The sequence below is a fragment of the Taudactylus pleione genome, unplaced genomic scaffold (assembly GCF_031769625.1).
Source record: "Taudactylus pleione unplaced genomic scaffold, aTauple2 ptg000179l, whole genome shotgun sequence".
Lineage (NCBI taxonomy): Eukaryota > Metazoa > Chordata > Amphibia > Anura > Myobatrachidae > Taudactylus > Taudactylus pleione.
This window is the reverse complement of record NW_028284581.1, coordinates 2,729,023-2,755,031: the sequence shown is the minus strand read 5'-3', so window position 1 is coordinate 2,755,031 and position 26,009 is coordinate 2,729,023. Positions and strand designations below refer to the sequence as shown.

Here is a 26,009-nt window from a genome sequence, read left to right as displayed (position 1 = left end):
CATACCATTCGGTACCTTCAAACAATTTTAAAATCGAATGTTGTGTATGATTGTCTAGTTGGTCTATAAAATAGGACCATTTTTTATAGAAAGTTTTAACTCCTTTCTCTATATTAGGCAGTGTGGATCTCCTATCGAAATATAATAGTTTTAATAGCCATGACTTAAGTTGAGTAAGAAATGGAGAATTTTTAGAGATCCATTTTTTTAATATAATCTTTTTTGCTACCGTTAATATAACTGTAAGGAGGGGAATAATGTCCCGTTTATTGGGACCTAGATCCCAATTCGAGAATATAACAAAGAGGAGTGCCAGAGGATCAGGATGAACATTAATAGAAAACAATACGTTAATATATGCCACAATCTTATTCCAAAATAGTCTAATCTTTGGACATTCCCAAAAGTTATGGTAATAAGTAGCTGGATAATGATGACATTTAGGACAGACTCCAGATTCATCCTGAACCATGTGTTTGCGTTGTTGTTGTGTTATATATGCCCTATTTATAAATTTAAAGTGGACTTCCTGAAGAAGAGCCGATTGGGCGTATTTCATGGTGGAATCAAATCGTGATAATACATCCAAGGATTCTGGGTTGCATGCCATATCTGATGCCCATCTAGCATTGGTGACCCTCCATATCTTCCTCACATTTCTGTCTAGTAAGTCTCCATAGAGAAGTCTGGTATGGTATGTGTTACTTTTAATAAAGACAAGTAAATCAGATAAGATGTCTGTGGAGTCATCAAGAGACCCTAACGAAGGAAGGGAGTTTGCAAAATGTCGGGCCTGTAAATACATAAAAAATTGGGCATGAGGTAAATCGAAAGCTATTCGAAGATCACCAAAAGATCTCAGATTTCCTCCAGGATCAAAAATATCTTTTATTTTCATTATTCCTTTGTCTCTCCATTGTAAAAATCTGATATTTTCCAAGGCAGGTGTGAAAGCCGGATTTCCCCAAAATGTAGTGTAATGAGAGCTACTGAAGTTTCTATTAAGTTTACGGTTAATAAATAACCAGGCATTGTATGTATCGAAAAACAAAGGATTGTGGAGTATATCTCGAGGAATTAATGAACGGGGAGAGTGTAGTAATGCTGCTGGTGAGAAAGGGGCTAATATAGCCTTGTCTATAGAGATGTCAGTGTATAGATCTCTGTCAAGCAGCCAATCTGATATATATCTGAAAAAAATTGTCTGCGAGAAAATTTTTAGATTTGGGAAACCCAACCCTCCGTCTGCTCGTGGAAGGTATAATTTATTCATATTTATTCTGGCCTTTTTTCCCTGCCAGATAAATTTGGAGAATGCTTGAGTGCAGGATGTAAGGTCTGTTTTGTTAAGTGATATGGGTAACATCTGTATGATATATGTTATTTTAGGGATAATTATACTTTTTATTAAAGCAATTCGCCCCAACAGGGAAAGGGGGAGGCTTTTCCAGAGGTCTAAGAGATGGAACATTTTTTTAAGTAATGGTGTGAAATTGCTTGTATATAGATGTTTCAGGTCTGACGTTATAAAGGTACCCAAATATTTCAGTTTTGAGTTAGCACGTTTGAATATAGAAAGGGGTGAGGGTAAGGGATTGTGGGTTGAGCATCCCGAGACCGTAAGAATCTCCGATTTATCAACATTAATTTTATAACCAGCGAAAGACCCGAACTCAGAAATGATATCTAAAATGTTTGGAATGGATTGTGATGGGTTGGAAATAAGTAACATCATGTCATCTGCAAAAAGACTGACTTTTAATTCTAAATGTCCAATTTTGATACCACTGAATAATTTGGATTGTCGTAAGGCCACCGCCAGGGGTTCTAATGCTAAGGCAAATAGCAGTGGTGATAATGGACATCCCTGACGTGTTCCACAAAGAATCGGGAAAGGGGAGGATAAAAATCCATTGCATAGAATTTGGGAAGATGAGTTTGAGTATAGGGATTTAAGAATATTAACAAATTCATTAGGGAAGCCAAATCTTGTCATTGTGTCAAATAGGTGGACCCATGATACTAGGTCGAACGCCTTCTCGGCGTCCAGTGAAATAAGAACACTGGGAGTCTCTGGATTATGAAGTTTTATGTAGTGAATTGCAGACAGTACTTTACGAATATTAGTCACTGAATGACGTTGCCAAATAAAGCCAGATTGGTCTTTATGAATTAGTTGTGGCATTAAAATTTTAATACGCTCTGCCAATATTTTAGTGAATAATTTGTAATCCGTATTTAACAGAGAAATCGGTCTATATGACCCTGGTAAAGTAGGGTCTCTTCCCGGTTTAGGAAGTAATTTGATCAGAGCAGCATTAAAATATTTAGGTATAATTTTATCGTTCAATATAATAAACACACTAACAAGTATATTTATAATCTTTGGTTCTAAAATTTTGTAATAATCACCTGTAAGCCCATCAGGCCCAGGTGCTTTCCCTGGTTTTAAAGCTTTAATGGCATTCTGAATTTCCTCCACTGTGATTGGTAAAAGCAATTTTTCTGCCAAAGTATCAGGTAGTTTTGGTATATTAATATTGGACCAAAAAGAAGTTTGATTTTTATCATCGTAAGATTTTTGGGTATATAAAGATTCATAAAATGAGGAGAAGACTGATAAAATTTGTGAGCTAACTGAAGTGATAGTACCATTAGGTTTAGTTATGTGTTTGATGGTGGTGGAAGGAAGCGAGCCCCGTATTAAGTTGGATAGCAGTCGTCCTGATTTGTTACCTAATTTGTGAAATTGGAAGTCTCTATTGAATGAGGATCGATCACCTAACTGATTAAGAATTTCTTCAAACTGTGTTTTTCTCTGGAGGTAGTCAGCCTTATGAATGGTAGAAGGGGTGTCTTTGTATTTTTGGTAGGCCTCTGTCAGGTCTCTCTGAGCCGCCATGTAAGATTTAGAGAATTCTTTTTTTGTGTAAGCAGTGTATGATAATATATTTCCTCGTAGTACGGATTTGGAGGCCTGCCAGAACAGAAGTGGGTCTTCTGATTCGTGAGTTGAGTTATTAATCTTGTATTCTTCCCAAAAAGTTTCTATTTTACTTCTAAATTTAAGAGATTGTGTTAAGTATGACGGAAATCTCCATTGTCTATGCGACCCCAAGTCAGCAGCCATAGACAACGAAAACCATACCAAGGCATGGTCCGATATAGAAATGGGTTCTATCTCTGTCGTATTAATCCGTGTAAATAAATGATCTGAGACTAAAATATAATCTAATCTGGATAAGGATCCATGTGCCGCAGACAAACATGTGTATTCTTTATCAATTGGGTGCTTAGCCCGCCATATATCAATAAGGTTAAGTTGTTCATTTATATACGGAATACCAAATTTTGGTGTCTGTGTGCAACGTCTGGACTGTGATTTTCTATCTAGTTTTGCGGAGGAAACTACATTAAAATCTCCACATATAATTAAAGAAGAGGAAGAATAAGGGAACAGTTTTGTCAATAGGGACATCACAAAAGTTTTATCATATACATTCGGGGCATAGATATTACACAAAACAATGGGGGTATCATTTATTTTCATATCGGCAATTACTAATCTACCTGACGGATCACTGTACGAATTTTGTAGTTGAACATTAAGGTGTCGTTGTGCTAAAATCACCACACCTCTTGATTTTGTCGAGTAAGGAGCTGAGGCAACCACTGACCACCTCAGCATACCGAGTTTACGAATTTCAATATCTAACAAATGGGTCTCCTGTAAGCATATAATATCTATTTTTAATTTATTTAGATATGTCAAGATTCTTTTTCTCTTGATAGGTGAGTGGATGCCTCCTACATTTAAAGTTCCTACTTTAATTTGTGACATTGAAAATACCAAGGCATAATTAAATTGAACTCACGGTACATTAATTTCCATGGAAGTACATGACTGTTATAAAAAAAAGAAAAATCATTATCACACAGAACCACCAAAATGGTGATCATAATAATAAAAAAAAAATTTTGAAAGAAAAAGAAAAATGATAAGAATATGGTCTCGAACAGAGGAAACCACATTAGAATTATGTAGATATATATATATATAACTTCCAGTATAAGAGCAAATAAGTAAGTTATTAAACTAAGTTATAACAAACTCTGCGACATCCGCTCCTAAACCACATCCAACTTCATTTTTAAACTCAATATATAAGAATATTAAGTGTTATGAGAGAACATTGAAGACAAATAGCATTATCAATAGCGGTAATGTCAGAAACATTACAAATTATGTTCTGAAAATGTAGGAGCATAATAAAGAAAGTATTCTTTTAAATTGTGTCATATGACAGATGCTTTGAACGAAACATAGAATACTAATATAACCATATAACAATATAATCTAAACCGGTGTCTGATGTCATGAATTGACTAGAGTCCCAGAGAGAAAAATGGAGGTGACATCCGCCACCGTCGTCACAAGTAAAAGCGAGGTGAGGTATGAAATAACATACGAGATTGTAGGGAGATCACGAGTAGTCATTATGGGATCCATTTGCCTCTTCTGCGGTCTGTTCTTCATCCAAATATGCCTCTGCATCCATAGCTCTTGTAAAATCAATAAACGAGGAACCACTGTAGATTCTTAAACGTGCAGGGAACATTAACGCAAACTTGCGGCTTATTTTGATAAGTCGAGTACACACCGGGGAAAAGGCTTTACGCGCCTTAGTAACTTCAATAGAAAAATCTTGGAAAATGAGGAGTCTGCTATCATTCCACAATAAATTTCTGGTTTTCCTAGATGCTAGCCATAGTGCATCTTTATGTGCATAATTTAAGCAGCGAAAAATCACTACCCGTGGCCTAGGATTTGAATGATCTCGGATTGGACCAACTCTATGTGCACGTTCCACAATGATCTTAGGGTAGGAGTCAGAGATTTTCAGTAACTCAGGGAGTGTTGATTGAAGAAAAGAATATAGCTCAGCCCCTTTAAGGGTTTCTGGCAGGCCTAGTATTCTCAAGTTGTTTCTCCTGGATCTATTTTCCAGATCATCAATTTTATTAATAATCTGGTTTTGTATTTTAGTAGTTTGAGAGACAGAACCTTTCAAAGTATATACATCTTGATAAATCTCCCCCAATCTACACTCAGAGGATTCCACTCTGGTGGAAAGCTGCTGTACTTGATTCTTAATATCTTTGATTGCCTGTGTAAAGTGTGCAGTTTGCTCCTGCATTAAGGGTTTCATAGTGTCTTGTATGGCTTTCACCATGGTGTCATAGGTGATTGGAGTACTCACTGTGGCTGTATTAGGCAGTAGTGCTGGGGGAGGCTGAGTATCAGACTGAGACATAACACTGCTCAACTCCGTCTGAGACGCCAGCGATTCAGGCGCGGCCGCCATCTTGGATTCTGAGCGCAGCTTCTCAGCTTTCTGAGTCTGGTGTCGTCTGGGCATCTGTGGGGGGAAATATTTTTCCATACACCGGACGAGTGTCTCCGCTTAGTGAGGTAAGCGTTTGTTCTCCGATGGAGGCTGATAAACAGCCGTGCACGCCGTGTGAAGCTGGGTGGTAACGGAGCTGAGCGCTGAAGCGTCTCACCACATCCTCACCACAACCGGAAGTCGAGAAAAACAATCTTGCTATGTATTAGAAACCTTGATCAACCATGTTTTTAATACTTTCTAACATTAACAAACCAAAGTTATTAGGGTTTGATGTGATTTATTTGCTATCTTTTCAATAAAACCAATTTTAGACTAAACCTAATTAAAACATGCAAAAGCACTTTTCAGAGAAACACGCAAACACAAAAAAAGGAGTTAAGCATTAGAACTGGAAATGTCACTGGCTTTGAACATTTTAAATAAACACTAGTTTAGAGGCCTTTTCAGTTCCTAGTCTGTTTCGAAGCTTCGAATGAACTAAACCGAAAGAAGAAAAAATTCTTTCTACACTAGATGAAGATGCTTGAGCAGTGAGAAGTTAAGTAATGGGAAATACATTGCAAATACTTTGCTCGTCCACAATTCATAAGATGATACTTGTGACACCAGAGACTTTACTTTCTAGCGCTCATCTCAATAGGTCTGAATGTTTTCAAATGAAATACAAAGGTAAACATGGAGATTAAACCATGAGGTGTTTCTCTGTATATTGCCTGTTTTATGTGTTGGTGTTTACTCTTTAAGATTAAGAATGTTAGCTGTGGTTTTTTGTTTGTTTTTTTTTCCTGCCCTTTGGGGTTGATGGAGAAGTCTTAAGGTGTATACACACTGTCAGATTTTTCTTCAGATCTGAACGAAAACTATTTTAAAAATCGTTCATATCTGAAAGAAAAATCTGACGTGAGCGACACTGAATGATGCGCGTTCCCGATTGACAGATAACGGTATCTGACATCTGATGTGTTTGCAGTCAGTTTTGGACGATTTCCATTCACTTTAATATAGTAAAAAAAATCGTTCAATCGTTCAGTCATTCATCTGACATATCTGACCGTGTGTATGCACCTTAAGCTTGATATGAGGCAGATTTAGCATCCTCTCATCTGGTTCATACTCCCTATATCTTTTGTAGTGTGTGTTATTTACTGCATTGGTTCAGCTTTCTAGACCACAAACAACAAGAATGTGGAATAATACCAGTCCCTGGATAGACCATGGGTGTATAGCTGGTGCTCAAGGAGTCTGGGCACTAAGAAGAGAAATCTGCGCTGTCTCAAAGGTTCTCTATTATTCAGGGCAGGCATTTTTGTTTTTGTTTTTTTGTGCCCTAACTGCTCTTGCATCTACAGTTTTTTATTTTATTCTTATTCAAGGGACTGGCTATGAAGCTGCTGTTTATTTCAACACCCTGGCTCCAGCGGGCAGAGCTCTCTCACTGCAGATTGCAGCTCTGCTCACGCAGATTGCGTAGCATCCTTTCTTGGTGGGAAGGGGGTGGCACTAGACCACCAGGTACGTTGAATATGATAGCGGGAGGCCATTCTGGTAATGAAGGCTAGTCTGAGGGAGTGGACTTCTTCAGTTTCTTCCCTCCCCAACCTCTTGGCATGCTCACTCTCTGACAGCCCCCTCCCCTCAGGATGCTGGGCAGCCATCTTCTAGGTTGCGGTGCTACTACACAGCCGGGGTCTCCCCCCTGCTATGAGTATGTGCTTCATATCAGTTTAATTATCTTTATAAGGCACCAGCCTGTTACAGTTATATTCTGCAAGGCTGTTATTACATTATATATTGTCTAATATGATGCAGTAACAACTCTGCTAAATATGTTGTATAGTAATATAGCAAAAGTATTATATGTATTAGGCTGAATTTGCCGGGTTAGCTGCTGGTTAGTAGTTTGAACCACAGTCTGTGTTGTTTTTTCTTGAAAATAAATCATGCAGTTCTTGAGTGTCTCCCTCACTGGCCTCTGCGGTTCCTCTGCAGGTATTACTTTACATTCAAGTATGTCTACTAAGGGGAATTCTTCCAGAGCTGTCTCAGGGAAAGGTGCTTAGTTCAAAAAGTTCCTTTCGACTTCGGGGTCCATATATATATATATATATATATATATATATATATATATATATATATATAATATTATATATATGTATATATATATAATATTATATATATGTATTATATAATATTATATATATATATAATTATATATATATATATATATATATATATATATATATATATATATATATTATGGGATGTGCAGGCTCGGATAGGTTCGAGTTTGCACGCCGAGTTCGGATTTCTCCCCCCAAAAAAACTGAACTCAGAAAAAGGCAAAACGTCATCTTGCATGGACAAAGTCGAGGAATGATGATGTTTGTCCATGCAAGATAACGTTTTGCCTCTTTCTGAGTTCCGTTTTTTTTAAGGGAAAAATCCGAACTCGGCGTGCAAACTCGAACCTATCCGAGCCTGCACATCCCAAATATATATACACACACACACTGGCTTCAGGCATTTAGTTTTTTGTTTGGTGCGCAGGAGTGCACCATACTGAACAAGCAAGTGTTTTTTTTTTTTTTTTTTAATTATTATGAGTAAGCAGCACTAGACGTCCGGATGGATGCCCGTGCTGCTGCTCAGTCTACCCCCACCGGCGCCGCAACACCAGTGCAGGAACTGCTGATTTGACGGGAGTCAGCGGGGTGACTGATCTCGGGGATGCAGGTAAGGTGGTTCCCTGCGGCCACTGACGACTGGGAACCATGTGGCAGTTTGTGCCTCCGGCGGTGGAGACCTGCCAGGGGATGCTGTAGTTAAGAGCCAGGTGACCTGCTTCCCCAACTAGAACACCAGGACATGAGGGATCCTGACAGCGGGGGGTGATGGCGGCGGCCATGATAGGTCAGTGTGCCCGGTGGATCCTTACAGCAGAGTGGAGGTACGCTCTCCCTGGCGGCCCCGACCCAGATGTGTTGGTCCAGATGCAAGGTTTCCCGCGTGTGGGTTGCCCCGCCCAGCCTCCCTTTATATGAGACGGCCAGAGACCATTTTCAGGTTTGATCTGTCTCCCTGTATACCTCTCCATAGGTGGCCATATCCTTGTGTGCTGTTCGTAGTTGACTAAGAGCTTATTGCATGTATATGTATGCATGTGTGTGTATATATATGTCCATAAGGTTGGCACTCCCTTCCATCAATCAGACAACCGGGGTGCCAGCAATAGTAAACTTAAGGCAGACATCCATCAGGCAGCGGCACTCGTCGGACTTCCAAGCATAAAGCAAATATAGACACAACTGTTTCAACGTTTCGGGACTGAACTATCCCAGTGTGGTGTGATTCTTACAGTTTGAGGTCCTGCGAGTGCCGCTGCTTTTCTCCTGTCTATTTAGTTGCCACAACTACAGAGGGCACCCGGGCAAGTACTTATGATTATGTGGAGTGCTAGCTCTTGTTTTTGCTCATATTATATATATAGATATATATATATATACACACATACGCACACATTTGCATTGCATGTGACTGGTGAAATCTGCTGTGTTATACTGCCTTTATTTTCTGAAATGACTTGTCAGTTATAGCGATCGCTGTTTCTCCTCATAAGCCCTCTGCTTCAGGTGTGTGGGTTATTGTGAGTGTGAAACATTGTCACGTTGTGTAATACTTTGCATTACCGAGAGATTGTCTAAAGAAACTGAAAAGCTGAAGCCCCTGTGCTGGTGTCATGCATGGCCTGTAAAGCGGGGTTATCCCCTCAGGATTTAATGCAGAATAGATTGTGGTCACTGTTATAAGGAGTCACCACATCAGTCAAATATACCAGATCATGGGAACGGTTGTAGAGCAGTTATCTGCTCCTGGACCGGCCCCTACTATGGGGTACCCTTAGCAGCTACAACCTACTATGTTTATGCCCCCTATGCATCCTTCTTGGATGGACATTTATGCCCACTCAGGTCAGAGAATGACTTCGTCCCCTGCTGCATTTCTGCAAGCAGCTAGGTCGGTAAACCATAAAACCAGAAGGTGGTCGGCTTCTTCCTATCCCTCCGTTCAGCCTGTAAACTCTGGTGCATCTTCAGATGAGTGTGAGGAACAGGACTCATCTCAAGAGTCTTTCAGGAGAGGACCATTTTCCTACAGCGGATGTCCCCTCCTTGATTAGGGCAGTCAAAACTGCTAAACATAGATAATGAGGAGCCTGAACAAAGAAAGGCTCCAGTGTTTAAACGCCAGAAAGTGATTAAAAGCTGAATTTCACAAATCTGAGCACCTCTCTGAACTTATGGGAGAAGCATGGAGTTCTCCAGATAGACTATATTCCATGTTACAAAGAAGGTTACAGCATTATACCCTTCCCACCAGATGAGTGCACTAAGTGGGAAGTTCCACCAACGGTAGACACGCATGTGGCACATCTGGTCAGGAGCGCCACATTGCCCATACCATCTGCATCCTCCCTTAGGATTCCACAGATAGGAGACTTGAAGTCTGTCTCAAAGCGGTCTTTTCACTGTCAAGAGCTGTTGCCCGGCCATGGCCACGGCCTGGGTTTCTAAGACCATTGAGGAATGGACAAAGGCACTGGAAAATACACATCCAGAGGCTTCCAGAGAACAGCTGACTATTATCTCCTATATTAAGGAGGCTGCCTCCTATCTAGGAGAGGTGGCATTGGATGCCGGTATTCTGTCCTCTAGGGCTTCAGCTGCCTCAGTTGTGGCTTGCAGAGCCCTATGGTTAAGCGACTGGAAAGCAGATGCAGGGTCAAAGAAGGCTCTGGAATCCCTTCAGTTTGCGGGAGGCATTCTGTTTGGCACAGCATTGGATAAGATTGTAGCTACGGTATCAGCCTCCAAGGCGGCTGGTCTTCCTTCAACAGCTAGTCCTAGACCAAGGCATTCATCCTTTCAAGCCTTTCGGCCACAAGGAAAAGCATGGGGTCAGTCTTCCTCTAGAACCAGTTCTCGTAAGAGACCGCAATCTAAGAAACCTTGGCCAAACAGACGTCTGGCTTCCAGGTCAGACTATAAACCCATGGACTGATGGGGTGGGCCTCCCCCTGGGGAATCCCAGGGTAGGAGGCCGACTTCAGTTTTCGGACATCTGACGTCTCACAACAAGACGCTTGGGTTCGGGAGGTTGTGTCTCAGGGGTACGCCCTTCCCTTCTGGGATTCTTTTGCACAACTCCTTCAGAGGAGTCTGCAAAGGCTTTGGCCCTCCAGCAGACCATTCATTCCCTGCTGGATTTGGGGGTAATAATCCGGGTTCCAGTGGATCAACTAGGAAAGGGTGGTTATTCCAACCTGTTTTTGATCCAAAAAACCAATGGATCTCACCGGCCTATTCTGAATCTAAAAAGTCTCAACACATCTATCCGGTTACACAGTTTCCGTATGGAAACCCTTCGGTCAATTGTGTTGGCAATGGAACCAAGGGATTTTATGGTGTCCTTACACCGTCCCACCAACGGTTTCTACGGTTTGCGGTTTTGCAGGAACATTTCCAATTTCAGGCTATGCCTTTTGGTTTGGCAACAGACCCTCGTGTGTTTACCAAGATAATGGAAGTAATGATGGCCTGCCTCAGGCACCAGGGAGTCAGAATACTGCCATATTTGTACGATTTCCTAATATTGGCACAATCTTCACAGGTGTTGCAGAATTATCTCAGACTGACAATTGCCTGTCTACACAGACATGGCTGGATCATAAATTGGAAGAAGTCATCGCTTCTTCCAGTACAGCAGATGGTGCATGCTTAGATTCTCTGGCGCAGAGGATATATCTGCCAGAAGACAAAATTGTGGCTCTTCAGTTGCGGATTCGCAGGTTTCTCCACAACCAGTCGGTGTCTACCTTCGATACGGTGGAATATGCTCAGTTTCACTCCAGACCACTGCAACGACTAATCCTCTCCTGCTGGAACGGGGAGTACCACTCAATAAAGTCAGAAGATCCTTCTTTCTCCAGAGCTGCGGCTGTCCTTCTCATGGTGGTTACAGACGTTTCGTCTGAACAGGGGTCGTCCATTCTGGATTCCAGATTGGGTGTTCCTCACTACCAATGCCAACCACCGCGGATGGGGAGCAGTGACAGGTCGGCATACATTTCAGGGAAAGTCCCCTGTCCATAAACATCCTGGAACTACGTGCAGTGTTCAGAGCACTCGTTCAGGCACAAGATGTACTGAAGGGCAGGTCTGTCCAGGTACAGTCCGACATTGCCACCACAGTAGCCCACCTCAACCATCAGGGAGGCACCCTAAGTCAAGCTGCCATGGCGGAAGTATCAACATTCTGGTTTGAATGTCATCTTCCAGCAATCTCTGCAGTGTTCATACCAGGAGTCCTCAACTGAGTAGTGGACTTCCTAAGTCGGCAGGATATACTCACCAGAGAGTGGGCTCTTCATTCACAAGTACTCAGGAACCTTGGACAGGTGGGGGACTACCAGAGGTAGACCTCATGGCCTCAGGCCACAACCATAGGGTCCCCAGGTACGGGTCTAGAACCAGGGATCCTGCAGCTGAATTTGTGGACGTTCTAGCAGTGAATTGGAACTTCATGCTAGCATACCGGTTTCCTCAGTTTCCCTTCTCCCAAGGGTCATCAGGAAATTCAAGCAGGAGGGCGGAACAGTAATACTGATAGCCCCTGCTTGGCCCAGACACCATTGGTTCACTGACCTCCAGAATCTCTCCATAAACACTCTGACCTCTTGTGGATCCAGTCTTCAGGCCTTTCTAGGGGTGAAACTTCTCTGGATGTGGTACGTGCCCTACGTATGTACGTGGATTGCACCAACTCCATTAGGATATTGGATTCTCTTTTTGTGTTTTATGGCTGTCATAAACGAGGTTGGCCACCTAACAAACAAACTCCGGCTAGGTGGCTTTGTATAACAATTTCTCAAGCTTACACACAAGCTGATATCTCTGTTCCAAACACAGTGATAGCACATTCTACTCGATCCGTGGGACCATCATGGGCGTTTCGTCGTGGTGCCTCTGAATAATTATGCAAGGCAGCCACGTGGTCTACCGTCCACTTTTGTCAAATTGTACACATTTGATACATTTTCCTCTCAGGATGCTTCCTTTGGGCGTCTATTCTCCTTTCTACTAAACAGGAGCGTCCCCACCCTTAAGGGAACTGCTTTGGGACATCCCCAAGGTAACTTCTGTGGACTTTATGGACCCCGAAGAAAAAAATTTGAGTTATGGTATAACATACCTTTTTGTTAACACTTTTTTTTTTTTTTTTTTCTTCGAGGTCCACAGGACACCAACCCCAACGCACCTGGTAGTGTTGGGTAATCTTTCTTTTGTATTTCTAGGATTCCCTCTTCCTAGAGAAAGTGTTTCTGAGATACAATTGTCCTTCCTTGTCATCTTTTCCTTCTCCTGCTTTGGGCTTGGTAACAAACTAAATGCCTGGAGCCAGGGGCGGGGTATATATGCAGGAGGACCCAGTGCATCCTGGGAGCTGAAGCTAAAAGTTAGGTGCCTGGATCACTCCAACAACATAACCCATGATAAGTTTTGTGGACCCTATGGACCTCGAATAAAGAGTTAACAAAGGTATGTTATACCATAACTCTTAATTTCCTGCAAAAAATGTCAGGACAAGTTTGTTACTGCTGCTCAGGGCCATGGTGGCCTTTGTGATTCTTGCTCCGCCACAGTTTTGACCCCAGGTAGTATGTTTCCCCTGTGCTACTTCATCAAAGAGTGAATACTAAATGTCTTTAAAAATGATTTATCTTAAAATTGTTAATCGGATTTCTTCAGAGGTGTGAAGAAATCCCCAGCCAGGGAAGAAACGCGTTAGTGAGAGGAATTGGACTCCTTTTGTTCCTTCGATCTTTGTTACCAGTGGGATTGCAAACCACGCCAAGCCGAGCACAGCCGCATTGGATATCTACATACGATGTTCGCTGTCTTGCCACGAGCGCTACACAGTGCCGCAGCTAACAACCTTTTCACAAACCACCCACTTTGGGACATACACACTCGGACCAGTGTGTAGCTACGGCGGCTCCGGTTTTGTCTTCCTGTTGGCAGGCTCTGAACCTAGCGCTGCCAGCGCTCAAAGCTACAAAACTTTATGCACTCCCTCCATGTTTGGATATATACTTATTGGGTTAGTTACCATTTGTCCCTGTATTATAGTGCAGTGGTCTAGATCATTAGTTGTGCACAAAACAGACATTTTTTTTTACAAACGACACAGTTTGGAACATCTCTCTCTGCTCTCTGTACTAATCTAGGGATTGACTATATATGATCAGTGAGAATATTGTGGATCCTGATAATTAACAGCACTTTTCTTCTTTTATGGAGATTGCAACATTGTTTGGTGATTCACTGCACAATACAAAACCATCAGGAATATTAAGCAACTATTCTAGCCTGACGCGGCTATCTGGTCAAAAGATCTCAAAGAACAGAGGACTACATTATATTACTTTCCACAGCTACAATAACAAGAAAATATTATTGAGAGGTTTACTGTAGATCCTTTTTTGGAAAGGATTTTAGCTACTAGCTGATATATATTGCAATAATGTCAATAATGAATTATCTTGTATTTTTTAATTTCTTAGATTTATACAGTATATATGGTTTATAATTAGCATCAGGAGATACCATATGTATTATGTATCTACATTAAATATTCTCTAAGCAATTAATGCAAGTTGCTATTTCTCAATAATAAGCGCGGTTATTATCTTTTTTTCCTTTTGTATGTGTATTGGTTTGCTACCATTATTTTAACTGCAGCTGTGTAATACTTTCAGTATAGACTGAGAATTTTAAATTCAACACACACTAAATGTATTGTTATATATAGTTTTAATTGTGATCTCTTCCAGTGCCTAAGATTTAATTTTTTTTCTTATTCAAGAATACCAAGCAGCCTGCTGCTCCCACTCTGGTGTCTTGTAAATCCTACTCATAAGGCTTCGCTTCAGAGGACCTCATTCAGGATGGTCTTTGTGCATCTTGTTAATACTGCCCAGGGCTCAATCAGTCCCGGTGTCCTCTCCTCAGGACCCACCCTGCACTATTTTTTCACAGGTGCTGGCAAAATTTGGTGACCACCTAGTGGTCCCTGTGGTAGCTCCTCCTATGGGATGGCCACATCAGGTAATCCCTGCAAATCCTTTGCCTCCCTCATCGGTAGATGCGTTTTCTACCTCAGTGTAGAGTCTGGTTAATACCTCTACAGCTTTTCAACAAATGCTGCAAAAGGAGAGGCCCTTACCTAGTAAACGTACTAAGCATGTTGTGTTATCTTCCCAGTCCACCCAGTTATCAGATTATGATTTATCATCTGGGGAGGCCGAAGACACAGATCTCTCACTGTGACTCTCCATCGGGAAAGGAGGAGCCCCCCTCCAAGTTGATTATGTACCTGCACTTGTGAGAGCTGTAAAATCTATCCTTCAAATAGAAGAGACAACCCACTCCTAAGGCAAAAGAGCCACTATTTAAGCGACAAAAGGTAGTTTCCTCACTTTGACCAGCTATCTGATCATATGAGTAAGGCATGGAATATGCCATGTAAAAGTTCCTTTTACCCTCTTCCAGCTACTGATTGCACTAAATGGGAAGTTCCCCCAGCAGTGGATTCCGACGTGACACGTCTGGTTAAGAATGCTACCTTACCTATCTATACTGCAACCTCCTTGAAGGAGACTACGAATAGAAGGATGGAAGCTTGTCCAATATCTATATACTCTTACAGGAACTATTCCTCGCCCTGCTAGGGCTATGGCCTGGGTGGCAAAAGCCATTGAGAGTTGGGCAGAGACCCTAGAAGAGACATTTCCCTCTGATGCTTTGAGTGAACAGCTATCCTATATATCTCACATTAGAGATGTAGCCTCCTATTTAGGTGATATAGCTCTGGATACTGCTCTACTAGCTTCCAAGGCTTCTGCCACTTCTGTAATATTCTTCCGTAGTGTTTGGCTCTGCTCATAGAAGGCAGATTCGGACTCTGCCTCATTCTGGGGATATCCTGTTTGACCCGGAATTGGACAAAATTGTGACTACCATGGCAGCTTCCAAGACTTGAGTTCTTGCCCTCTGCATATACCTCGGATGTCATCCTTTCAGTCCTTGTGTCCTCAAGGAAATGCTAAAGGTCAGTCCTTCCCAAGGCATCAGGCATCAACTAAGGTCTCCTAGCCTAGGACCAAACAGACCTGGGATACTAGTCGTCCATCTACCAAACCTGAGGACAAGCCTTCAGCCTGACGGGGCGGGCCTCTCCCAGGGTGGGAGGCGGACTACTTAAATTTGCCCAGTTCTGGTGTCTGACAACATCAGACGCCTGGTTAAGAGAAGTGGTCTCCCACGGATATGGCCTCTCCTTCCTGAGGCGACACCCTGAGGAGTTCTTTTGTACAAGACCTCAATCGGACCCAAGCAAGGTCCTGCTGCTCCAAAAGGCCATTCAGTCCTGCTCTCAGGAGTAATAATTTCGGTAACATCTTCACAGCGAGGGAAGGACTATTATTCTACACTTTTCTTAGTTCAGAAGCCCAACGGGTCTCATCAGCCTATCCTCAATCTCAAGTCTCTGAACAGGTTTATCAGGGTACCCAAGTTTTGTATGGAAAGTCTCTGCTCTATTGTCCTGGCTATGGAGCCTGGAGACTTTATGGTGTCTCTGGACATTCAGGACGCTTACCTACATGTACCTACAATATAGCGCCTTCTCATCAACAATATCTCCAGTTTGCTATACTATAACAACATTACCAATTTCAAGCTCTGCCTTTGGCCTCTCAATCGCTCCTCGGGTCTTTACCAAGATCATGACCGTTATGGTGGCCTATCTTCGTCGTCAAGGGATCAGACTGCTCCCATACTTAGATGACCTCTTGCTGTTGGCTAGCTCCCCAGAAATTCTTCACCGCCATCTACAGGAAACCATTGCCTTTCTACAAACTCACGGTTGGCTGATCAACTGGAAAAAGTCTTCCTTGATACCTATTCAAAGAATGGTACATCAGGGAGCCCTCCTGGACTCTCAGGTTCAGAGAATTGTTGTCTCAGGGTCCTTGATTTCATCACCTGGTATGGCATACATATTTCCAGTGGTGTGCTCCTAGAAACAAGACCCTCAAGTTTTTAAGGTTTCTAGAATACGTGCCTTTCTTCAGGCTGGATTGAATCTTGGACTCCGCCTAGTACCTCTGAAAGTACATGTCTCTGTGCTCTATATCCATCTGATTCCAGTGCAGAATTGCATCTCTACCAAATGTTCACACCTTCCTACAAGGTGTTCTACGTATACAACCTCCCTTTGTCCCTCCTGTAACTCAGTGAGATTTGTCAGTGGTTCTCCACGCACCTCCATTCGAACCCCTGGAATCAGTGGATGTCAAGTGGCTCACTGCGAAGACTGTTTCTTCTGGATATAGCATCTGCCCGTAGAGTCCGGGCTTCCTTTCCAAGGTGGTTTCTCATTTCCACCTTAATGAGGAAATTGCGGTTCCGGCCTTTAAATCACCAGACCTCTCAGCACGTGAATCTTCTTTGGATGTGGTCCATGTCCTAAAGATTTTCGTGGACCATACTAGTTCCATCAGGAAATCTGATTCCCTCTTCATCTTATATGGATTCCATAAGAAAGGATGGCTAGCTAACAGACTCTGGCCAGATGGCTTTGCATGACTATCTCACAGGCTTACACTCAGATGGGCCTTCCTGTGGCGGCTACAGTATCTGCTCATTCTACTCGCTCTGTGGGTCCCTCGCAAGCAGCCCGGCGTGGCACCTCTGATGACAGTTATGCAAAGCAGCCATGTGGTCTTCTGCCCACACCTTTCTTAGGTTTTAAACTTTTGATACATTTGCTTCTCTGGATGCTTCCTTTGGGCGCCGGGTTCTCCTCTCAGCTCAGGAGCGTCCCCGCCCTTGAACAACTGTTTTGGGACATCCACATGGACCCTGAAGAAGAAAAGGAGTTATGGTAAAACTTACCCTTGTTAACTCTTTCTTGGAAGTCCACAGGCCACCCGCCCTGATGCACCTGGCTTGTATGGGTTTCTCTACTCTTGGTCACTTGTTTCCTTCTCTGTGTGAGTGTAATTCTTCAGTGTACCAGTATTCCTTCTCTCCTATCCTGCTCCTGCCTTGGGCTTGTTTAAAAAAAAAAAAAAAAAAGTTGCCCTCAAGCTGTGGCGGGGTATAGGGGGAAGGATCGGTGCATCCTGGGATTGAAAAGCTTTGCTGTTGGTGTCTGGTCCTCCAAGTCCTAACTAAACCCCATTGTCTCCCCTGTGGACCCTATGGACTTCGAAGAAAGAGTTAACAAGGGTAAATTTTACCGTAACTCTGCTTTTTTTTCTACTTACCAGCAACACTTGAGTGCTAAGGACAATGGGACTCATCTTGAGCATTTTCTTATGTACATTGAGTGAGGGCAAGTCATATTTGTTCGCACTGAAATGGTTAAGGTGCCAGGAAATATATCCATCCAATGGCATATAATAGAAAGTACTCTCTAGAGTTGGGTACCAGCACTCTATTTTAACTCCGTGGCTTACCTGGCACTTGGGATAGTCCCTCTGTAGCCCTTTTCATCCTAGTCACGTGTTGCTTTTTAGCTAGTGCAATAGTAGAAACAATCCTAAAATGCACCATACTTGTATGTACCACTGATTGTACTGTGTACGTTCTATCTGTATTTTAATATATTTTTTAAAATAAATTACATATTATGCAACTCTGTACATTGAGGAAATCATGACATGCCACAGACAAGCAACCTATGAGATGAAACTGAAGGTAAAGTTGGCCCTGGCCAAATGAGCTCACAATCTGAGATATGGACACGGGTTGTGGTGGCTCCAGAGGTGGGGCTGCAGTGCAGTCCAAAATTCAAATAGGGGCGCCGCACCAACTGCTCTTCCAAACGCTGCTAAACATCGCTGACTGGGACTCTCTGGTGGTTGTTGTGGCTCCCCTATTTGAATTTTGCCTGCGCTGCTGCCCCACTACTGTAGTCGTCACTGGATATGGGTAAGGCCGTGTATCCACTAAACTATTCGCTCCAACTGCGATATTGTTTAGTGTGTCCCTGGCAGTGGTGTGCTCAATGTTGTTAATGACTTTGAGCACACACACTGAACGATATCATTAACAATATCGTTCAGTGCGGTACCCTCCCTCTTCCCTGAACCTGCACAACCTGACTATATTGTTGGGTTGGACAGCAGTTTCGGGCGATGAGCGACGTAGTGAACGATCAGCGAGAGCGCGCTTTGCTGGTCGTTGACTGCATATCCACTGGACGATATAGTGAATGACTTAGTTATCCTTCAGCCGTTCAAAATATCGTCTAGTGGATACGCGGCATAATGCATGACACAGAAGGTTAAATAATGACAATGGTGGAGAAAGTGCATGTGGCTGTTAGGCAGCAACTTTACCAGTGTCCAATAATAATAAAGCATACATAGGCACTGGTATTTCTTTTTGACCTGTAGTACAGTTATATCAAAAAGGCTGTGAAAGCAGAGACAGGAAATATGAACCAGTCACTGTAGAAATCCTGAAACAGTCATCTGCTGTTGTCCATAACTAAGCGTCCTTTCCCTACTAGTTGTCGAGGAGGCATTTGTGGCTGTCAGTTTGGAGAAACTGTTTTGCCTGGTAGAGAAAGCAACAGCAGTTGTCGTAACCAATGAGACCACATGGGACCACAGGGATCCTCAAAGGTGGTGACTAGAGCTGGCAACAGCGATTAGCTGTTACGCTCGCTGGATCCAGCAGCTAAACACAGATTATGGCCTCTCATACTGGTAATACATCTGCAGTTTTCAGCTCTTTGGTTTATGACTAGTGCCAATGTTCTCCCATATATGTAGAAGTCTTATTGTTGAGGTATACAGTATTTATTTTGGAGTTGCACTATGCACTGAATGTTTTCTTATAATAGAAATGAATTTCTTCCAGCGCAATCACCTATACATGAGTGTTACTGTGTGGCTGTTTCTAAATGCCAAATAAGAAAATGCTGAAATATCCCTCACACTGGGAAGTAGTTTATACAGTATCTTAATTTACTTGAGCTGATGGATTTATTTGGCACCTGTGGAAGGGATGATTGTGCTTTATTTAGTGGTGGGATACATAAATTACAGGCATAAAATCACATCCCTTGTTCAGTCTTGTCTGTAATTGAATAGACATTTGGCAATTTAGTAAGGTGCCATTTTCCCAAAGCAGCGAATGCAGAACAGGCGGAAAGTACTGTCAGAAGTGGGGAAGTCAGTCTGTACCCCCCAAAAAAATGCTTTAACATGGGGAATCAATGTAGATGTGTACTAAAAGCCCTAATAAGAGTTTGGTGTACTTACTGTAAGTTGTTTTAAATTGCTTCTTATTACCGTCTTTGTATAAGTGGTGAAGAATCGCATAAAGCAGTATTTTTTTGGTGAAAATAAGTAATCCAGTCAAATTTGGGGTACTTGAAAATGGGTGCTAGCATATATTTAAGTCTCTAAAGTTAACTTTAAAAAACGCAACGCACCTGCAATCCCAATAACACCTGACCCATCTTCGCAGACCCCAAGTAGTTCATTTCACTAGTTTTTATGCTTGTCCCCCACTTTTTTACTTTGTCGCCCAGAATGAAAGTACTTTTTTGGGGGTTTTCTTAGTTTTGTTTTTTTTCAGCAAGATCTGGCCTTTGGGAGACTGTGCCAATGGTTCTGGGTCATTACCTCACGTTTGCAACCCAAAATAAAGATTTTGCACTTCTTTTCACCTGCTATTCTTAGGAGAAACTTTTTCGCCTATTACATTGCATTGAGTTTCCGCTTTTTGGATTTGGAGATAAGTTCTGAACAGGCGAAAAGCTTTTTGCCTCTAATTGAATACGGCCCTATGTCTAACTTAGGTTCAGTAATGTGATGGTAGAAAGGGTTGTGCTCAGTTTGTCCATATATTTTATGATGGGCAAAACCAGTGCTGCTGGCTGCCAATCACATTGACCATAAATAATTCGATGTGGTTTTGGACCAACCTCTCGCACCCCTGCAAATGCCCTGAGGCACCCAAACCACTTGTCTAGTGTGTACATGTTTGTCAATGTAATGTCTAACATGCATTGGAGCATGAGCCTAAAATTTGCTATCGAACAATTCTAACAGGGATGTGGGGATTGTATAAAAACAGATGTACAAATGGCTAGGCTTTTTAAAACTCAAACTGGTCAAACATATACTTTAAGAATTTCACTACAAATGTAATGTATATTCGCTGCAAAGCTCAGAGCTTGATTTATTTTTCTGCTAGGTCATAAAAATGAATGATACCTGAGCGTATTTTCTACTATAATATTGAGCCATGCGCTAATGCATTTTTAATTTTGCCATGGTCAAATAGAAAAATATTGCACCCCAGATTGTATAGTATATGAATACACACATTCTCCAGAGGGGAGTATAACTTTATCTTAAAATATATATGTAACTGTGCATGTATATAATGTGTGTATTCTATTTACACCCGCCTTATACAATTTTCCTGCAACTGTTGACTACATAACCTATCCACACGAGTGCACGCAAAAATGTAAATAAGACAGATCTACATACAGTAGTCACAGAAGAATAATCCTAATTTATGTATTTCCTCAATATATTACAGCATCCTCTTTCAAGCAGATTATCTGCCTGCAAAGGCTTTAGTAACAAATCTGATGTATGCCAGCCTATTGAACACCCTACTATTGCTACCTTGTTTTTGATGGTATTTTATACTGAACTGTTTCTAGGTTTATCAATTTACATTGTATTGTACTTATGAGATTTACAATGTTGCGACCTATATTCCTTGTGTTGTAATGTGTTTGTAAGTTACATGTGCATATTCTCCATATTATAAAATGCATCCATTAAAAAAGAAAGTAATATTTTTTTCCCTCCTTTCCAGATACTGGAGCTTCGAAACCCTCATTCAGTTTTCAAGGCAATGGAGCCTCGGGTGCCACTCAGTCAAGCAGTGTCGGTAGTTCTAGTATTGTGTTTGGCAATGTTTCTCAACCCAGCACTCAGACAAGTTCTAGCAGTGTATTTGGCAGTGCTATTCAGTCCAACAGTACATCTGGTGGATTTGTCACTGCAGCTCCAGTCTGTGCCCCTGCACCTTCCGCTAGCATCCCTCCACCTCCAGCTAGTGTCCATGCACCTTCCAGCACTGTATTTAGTAGTTCAACTTCATTGTCTGCTCCCACTGGCTCTAACAATGTGTTTGGCGCTGCAGCGTCTTTGAACAGTCCTGCGAATTCCAGCAATATATTTGGAAATGCATCTGTGTCCAGTACTCCCACCAGTTCCAGCAATGTGTTTGGCACCACAGCCCCTGTGAGTACCACAAGTTCTAGCAACATCTTTGGAAGTGGAGCTTCCACAAGCACTTCAGCAAGCTCCAACAGTTTATTTGGCAATTCTAGTGCACCAACCAACCCTTCAGCTGGGCCCTTTGTGTTTGGGCAGCCTGCCACCACAGCAAGCAGCTCTTTGTTTGGCAGTGGGAATGAATCAAAGTCTAGCTTTGTGTTCTCCGGACAGGAGAGTAAGGCGACCATAACGTCAGCGAGTGCAGCTCCAGCTACTGTTACACCATTTGTTTTTGGAGCAAATGCCCCCAGTGCAGCACCAGCACCTCCAAGCTTTAACTTCACAGCAACAAACACATCAAATGCGACAGGTAAACCATTCTCTTTATATTGACTTATTTAATTTAGCAATCTCCAAACAATTTACCCCATAAATCTTTCTAAGAGCATTAAAAGAACTCTAACTTTTCTTTGTTTTCTGTATGTGAATAATGAAAAATGAAGGCAATATATTTTGTGTTGGTGCTATTGCAGAAATTGCCATTGAGTGTAGTTCCATGATATGATCTGTCTACATTACAGCTTTATTTCCTCACATGGCAATTTAAGGTATAAAATGATCTCTGTATGGTAGCTATGAAGCATGATTTAACAGCACAGAATGTGCAGGGGGTGGTACGTGACACCATTGCTCTTGAAATGAGTAGGTAAAAGTGGATAAGACCGAAATCCTTGAGTTTGTTCATAGCCTGCACAGTGGAATAATATAAACCAGTCTTGGGTAATATACAATCTGTCAAGGGCACAATTGAACACACAATTTAAATCTGGATTAAGGGATGTTCATTTCAGATAGTTTGGGCATAAATTTGTGACAGCCTTTTGAAGGGATGCAGTTTGTAGACCAGCGGACTAAATGCCGCCGGTCTATGTCCTGACATGAGAAGCCCGACCGGGGACTTCAGACAGGCTTCAAAATACAGACGCCTAACTGAATCCCGACGTCGAAGGCATCAGTGTAAATCTCCCAGCAGCTAGATCAGCAGGCCTTAGCTGTCAGTGAAATGCTCTTAAATCATTCAGTTGTTGCAAATTTCCTGAACTTTGACTATCCTATTGGGTATAAGGCTAGCATCAGTCTTTTATTGAAAGAAAAAAAAAAAAATGGTATTCTAAGGTTCCTTACTCATATATTCTTTTATTACTGTTAGTACTATTTGTAAAACCATGTAATAAGGAATATGGGTATGAGTTGTAGTAACCCACAAAGTTAAGTAGTTGGTCAATGGAGTGTCCTCCACTTACACACGAATCCACTTCTTTTAAGGCCTACACAACCATGTGTCAACAAAATGACATCACTAATGTGTAATGCCGGGGTAATCTGCTTACAGCGGTCAGTTTCCTACAGTGTTTTGGCAGCTTAATTAGTCCTTACACAATGTGTGACACTAACCTTAATATAACCTTGGAGTCCTAGATATTAGAACTAAGTGTTGTGTGACATTGGTGCTTTTAGATGCTATCTGTCTCCAACCAGACATTTTGGGGACTATTCAATTGTTTTAGACGCGGCTAATTCTTTTGAGCATCCGATGGAGAAATTCAATTGTTGCTCTGTTTGGGTATGAATAGCTGCGGCTGCACACGTTTCACCTTGCAGCCTCCCGGGGTGGTGAGCAGAAATATGTGGTAAGTCGGCTGTTTGGGGACGCCCAAACATGAATGCTGTGCAGGGCTAAACCCCGTGCATTTGGGCGTTCACTGGCGCCCAAAAGGAGCAGCCATTGAATTACTCTGTTGGCGCCCATAGAACATTTGAATCACCCCGTCTGAATCTGACCCAATATTGAATAGAAAACTTTCCACATTTTTTTGGGTGTGGCAAAGCCTTGCGTGATATAGACTTGGTATACAGTACATTTGTAAAACTTATTTTTTTATTTTTCCTTTGCTCCCCCCCACCCCCCATCAGGTACCAGCTCTACTCCGTTTATCTTTGGTGCGAATACAGCAGCCCCCGCTGCATCTATTCTTGCTGCTGCCAATCCGGTTCCAGCATTTGGAAAGAGTGCCAGTCAGACTAATACCCCAACTTTTGGCTCTTTACCATCCACTTCACTGTTTCCTGCTAGCACTCAGACTGTCCCAGCTTTTGGCTCTTTGACAAACAATGTCCAGAACCCTCCTGTATTTGGACAGCAAAGCACCCAACCTCCTTTTGGATCCAATATGGCTCCCAGTGGTGGTACGTGTCAAAAAATGTGAAACGTATATTGATGGGTACAAAAAGCAGCTCTTTTGCTTTGTGCTGAATGGGAAAATGGTTACACTTGTTGGCTAAATCCATAAAGTATTAAGTTACCGAATTTATTCATGGTAGGATATGTTTTAAAATTGGCCAACTATATTCACTAGTTTGCGACCACTAGATAAATGTACCTGGTGATCATAAACACTTTGCTGAGTTAAGGCTAGTTCAAGAGAATTCATATGCCAAACATGGTTTTATGCCATTACTTTATTTGCAACTTGGCATTTGGAGAATTACATCTCCCAGCAGCCGCCAGGATTCCCATCAGCCCCCTCCCTAGTGACAAGATGGAGGGAAGGCCAATGAGAGCAGCAGAGACCCCAGGGCATGTAAGTGCCGTGGGTTTTCAGCTCTGAAAACCCAGCGACCACTTTTTTTTTTTTTTTATTGGATACCGCAGGTATTGGAAGCATGCATCCAAATACTATGGGCGCAAGGTATTTTTACCTAGCTAAACCTCGCACCCAATGGATATGCCCCTATATGTGTAGCAGTCACATACCACGTGCTTCTGTAGTTGATACCAGGGTGTAAATTTACTAAAGTGAAAGTTTTTAGAAGTGAGTTTTAAAAGTGATGTTGCCCATAGCAAAAAATCTGATTCTAGCTATTATCTTCTAGAAGGTGCTAGTTAAATGTTAAGTAGAATCTGATTGGTTGCTATGGGCAACATCACTTTTAAAACTCACTTCTAAAAACTCACCCCCTGGTGTCTTGTGCACCATTAGCAAAGCTGCAAGCTAGCTACAGTAAGTGACATTAAGAGAACTATTAGAACATGATTCCTTTATACACTGATGTTATTTACATTTAGCTCCAGAAGAGAAATAAAACTAATCCGCTTTTACAGTACTGGTAAAATATATATATTTAAATACTGGAGCACTATTTTTCAATTTCTGTTGAACCTGTGCAGTCTGACTTACCAGAACTGATCACATCCTTATGTCTGAGTGGTATCACTTTAAGAGTTAATAACAAATGTGACGGCTCTTGTAATGCTGTATACACACTGGACGATATGTTGTCCGATCCTGCAGATCAGAGCGACATATGGGGCACATAGTGTAATGTGTACCCACTATGTCTCTAAGCGCGCTCCCGTGTCGGCGACATCCTCCATCGGTCCTACATGCAGAGCCGACGGGGGTGTCATTAGCGAGAACCACTCTGCTGCCGGGTCCCGTGTCTGCCGAGGTCGGGCTGGGTACTCGTCTAGTGTGTACCCAGCCTAAGTCTTATTTTATCTCTTATCCTCATTTGCTTAACTTCAATAGTAAATTTTATTTTTTACACAATATTTACTATGTATGAAACTAATTGTTCTAAAACTTTCAAATTCTAGTAATAGTGATTGTAGATGGCAACAATGCAATCATTGAGTTCTGACCAGCTCCATGTTATACATGTGTTTTATATTCCACTAAGCAGATAGGATGCTGCTGCATATGTCTGATATCTGCTTCCTTTAACAATCCTTTCTTTTTTTTTTCTACTTCAGGTTCTGGATATCAGTTTGGAAACCCAAACTTTAACTTTTCCAGTGGGAACGCACCTGGAGTGTTCACTTTTGGTTTAAATTCTGCTGCTGCCCAAGCACAGCCTGCAAATACTGGATTTGTGTTTAACCAGCCCCCCGCCTTCAATATGGGGTAAGCAAAGATTACATAGTTATCTATAGCATGCGATGAATGGAACACTGTTGCGATGTCTTCTAAAACTGTATGAGGAATAGTGTAGAGACTTGTTGATGCAAGTTGTACCTTATTGTGACAGCCTGCTGCTGTCAAAGGACACGGTTTTGAATGACTATTTTTTCAGTAGTAAGTGATGCAACCTGAATGTAATCCTGATGTATTTCCCTCATCTCTACTTGTTCCCATTTGCATTGTTTCAGTAATGCC

At 42.0% G+C, this 26,009-nt stretch overlaps 1 protein-coding gene across 2 annotated transcripts in view; it reads left to right on the top strand.

The window, feature by feature from the left end:
• The window catches only part of NUP153 (nucleoporin 153), a 190,841-nt gene that overhangs the window by 163,716 nt on the left and 1,116 nt on the right, over positions 1 to 26,009 (top strand). For both annotated transcript variants that reach the window (XM_088475837.1, XM_088475836.1), the window contains 3 exons: positions 21,386 to 22,162; positions 23,767 to 24,039; positions 25,607 to 25,757. In XM_088475837.1, coding sequence (XP_088331963.1) covers positions 21,386 to 22,162; positions 23,767 to 24,039; positions 25,607 to 25,757 — 1,201 coding nt within the window. The remainder of the gene's footprint in view (positions 1 to 21,385; positions 22,163 to 23,766; positions 24,040 to 25,606; positions 25,758 to 26,009) is intronic.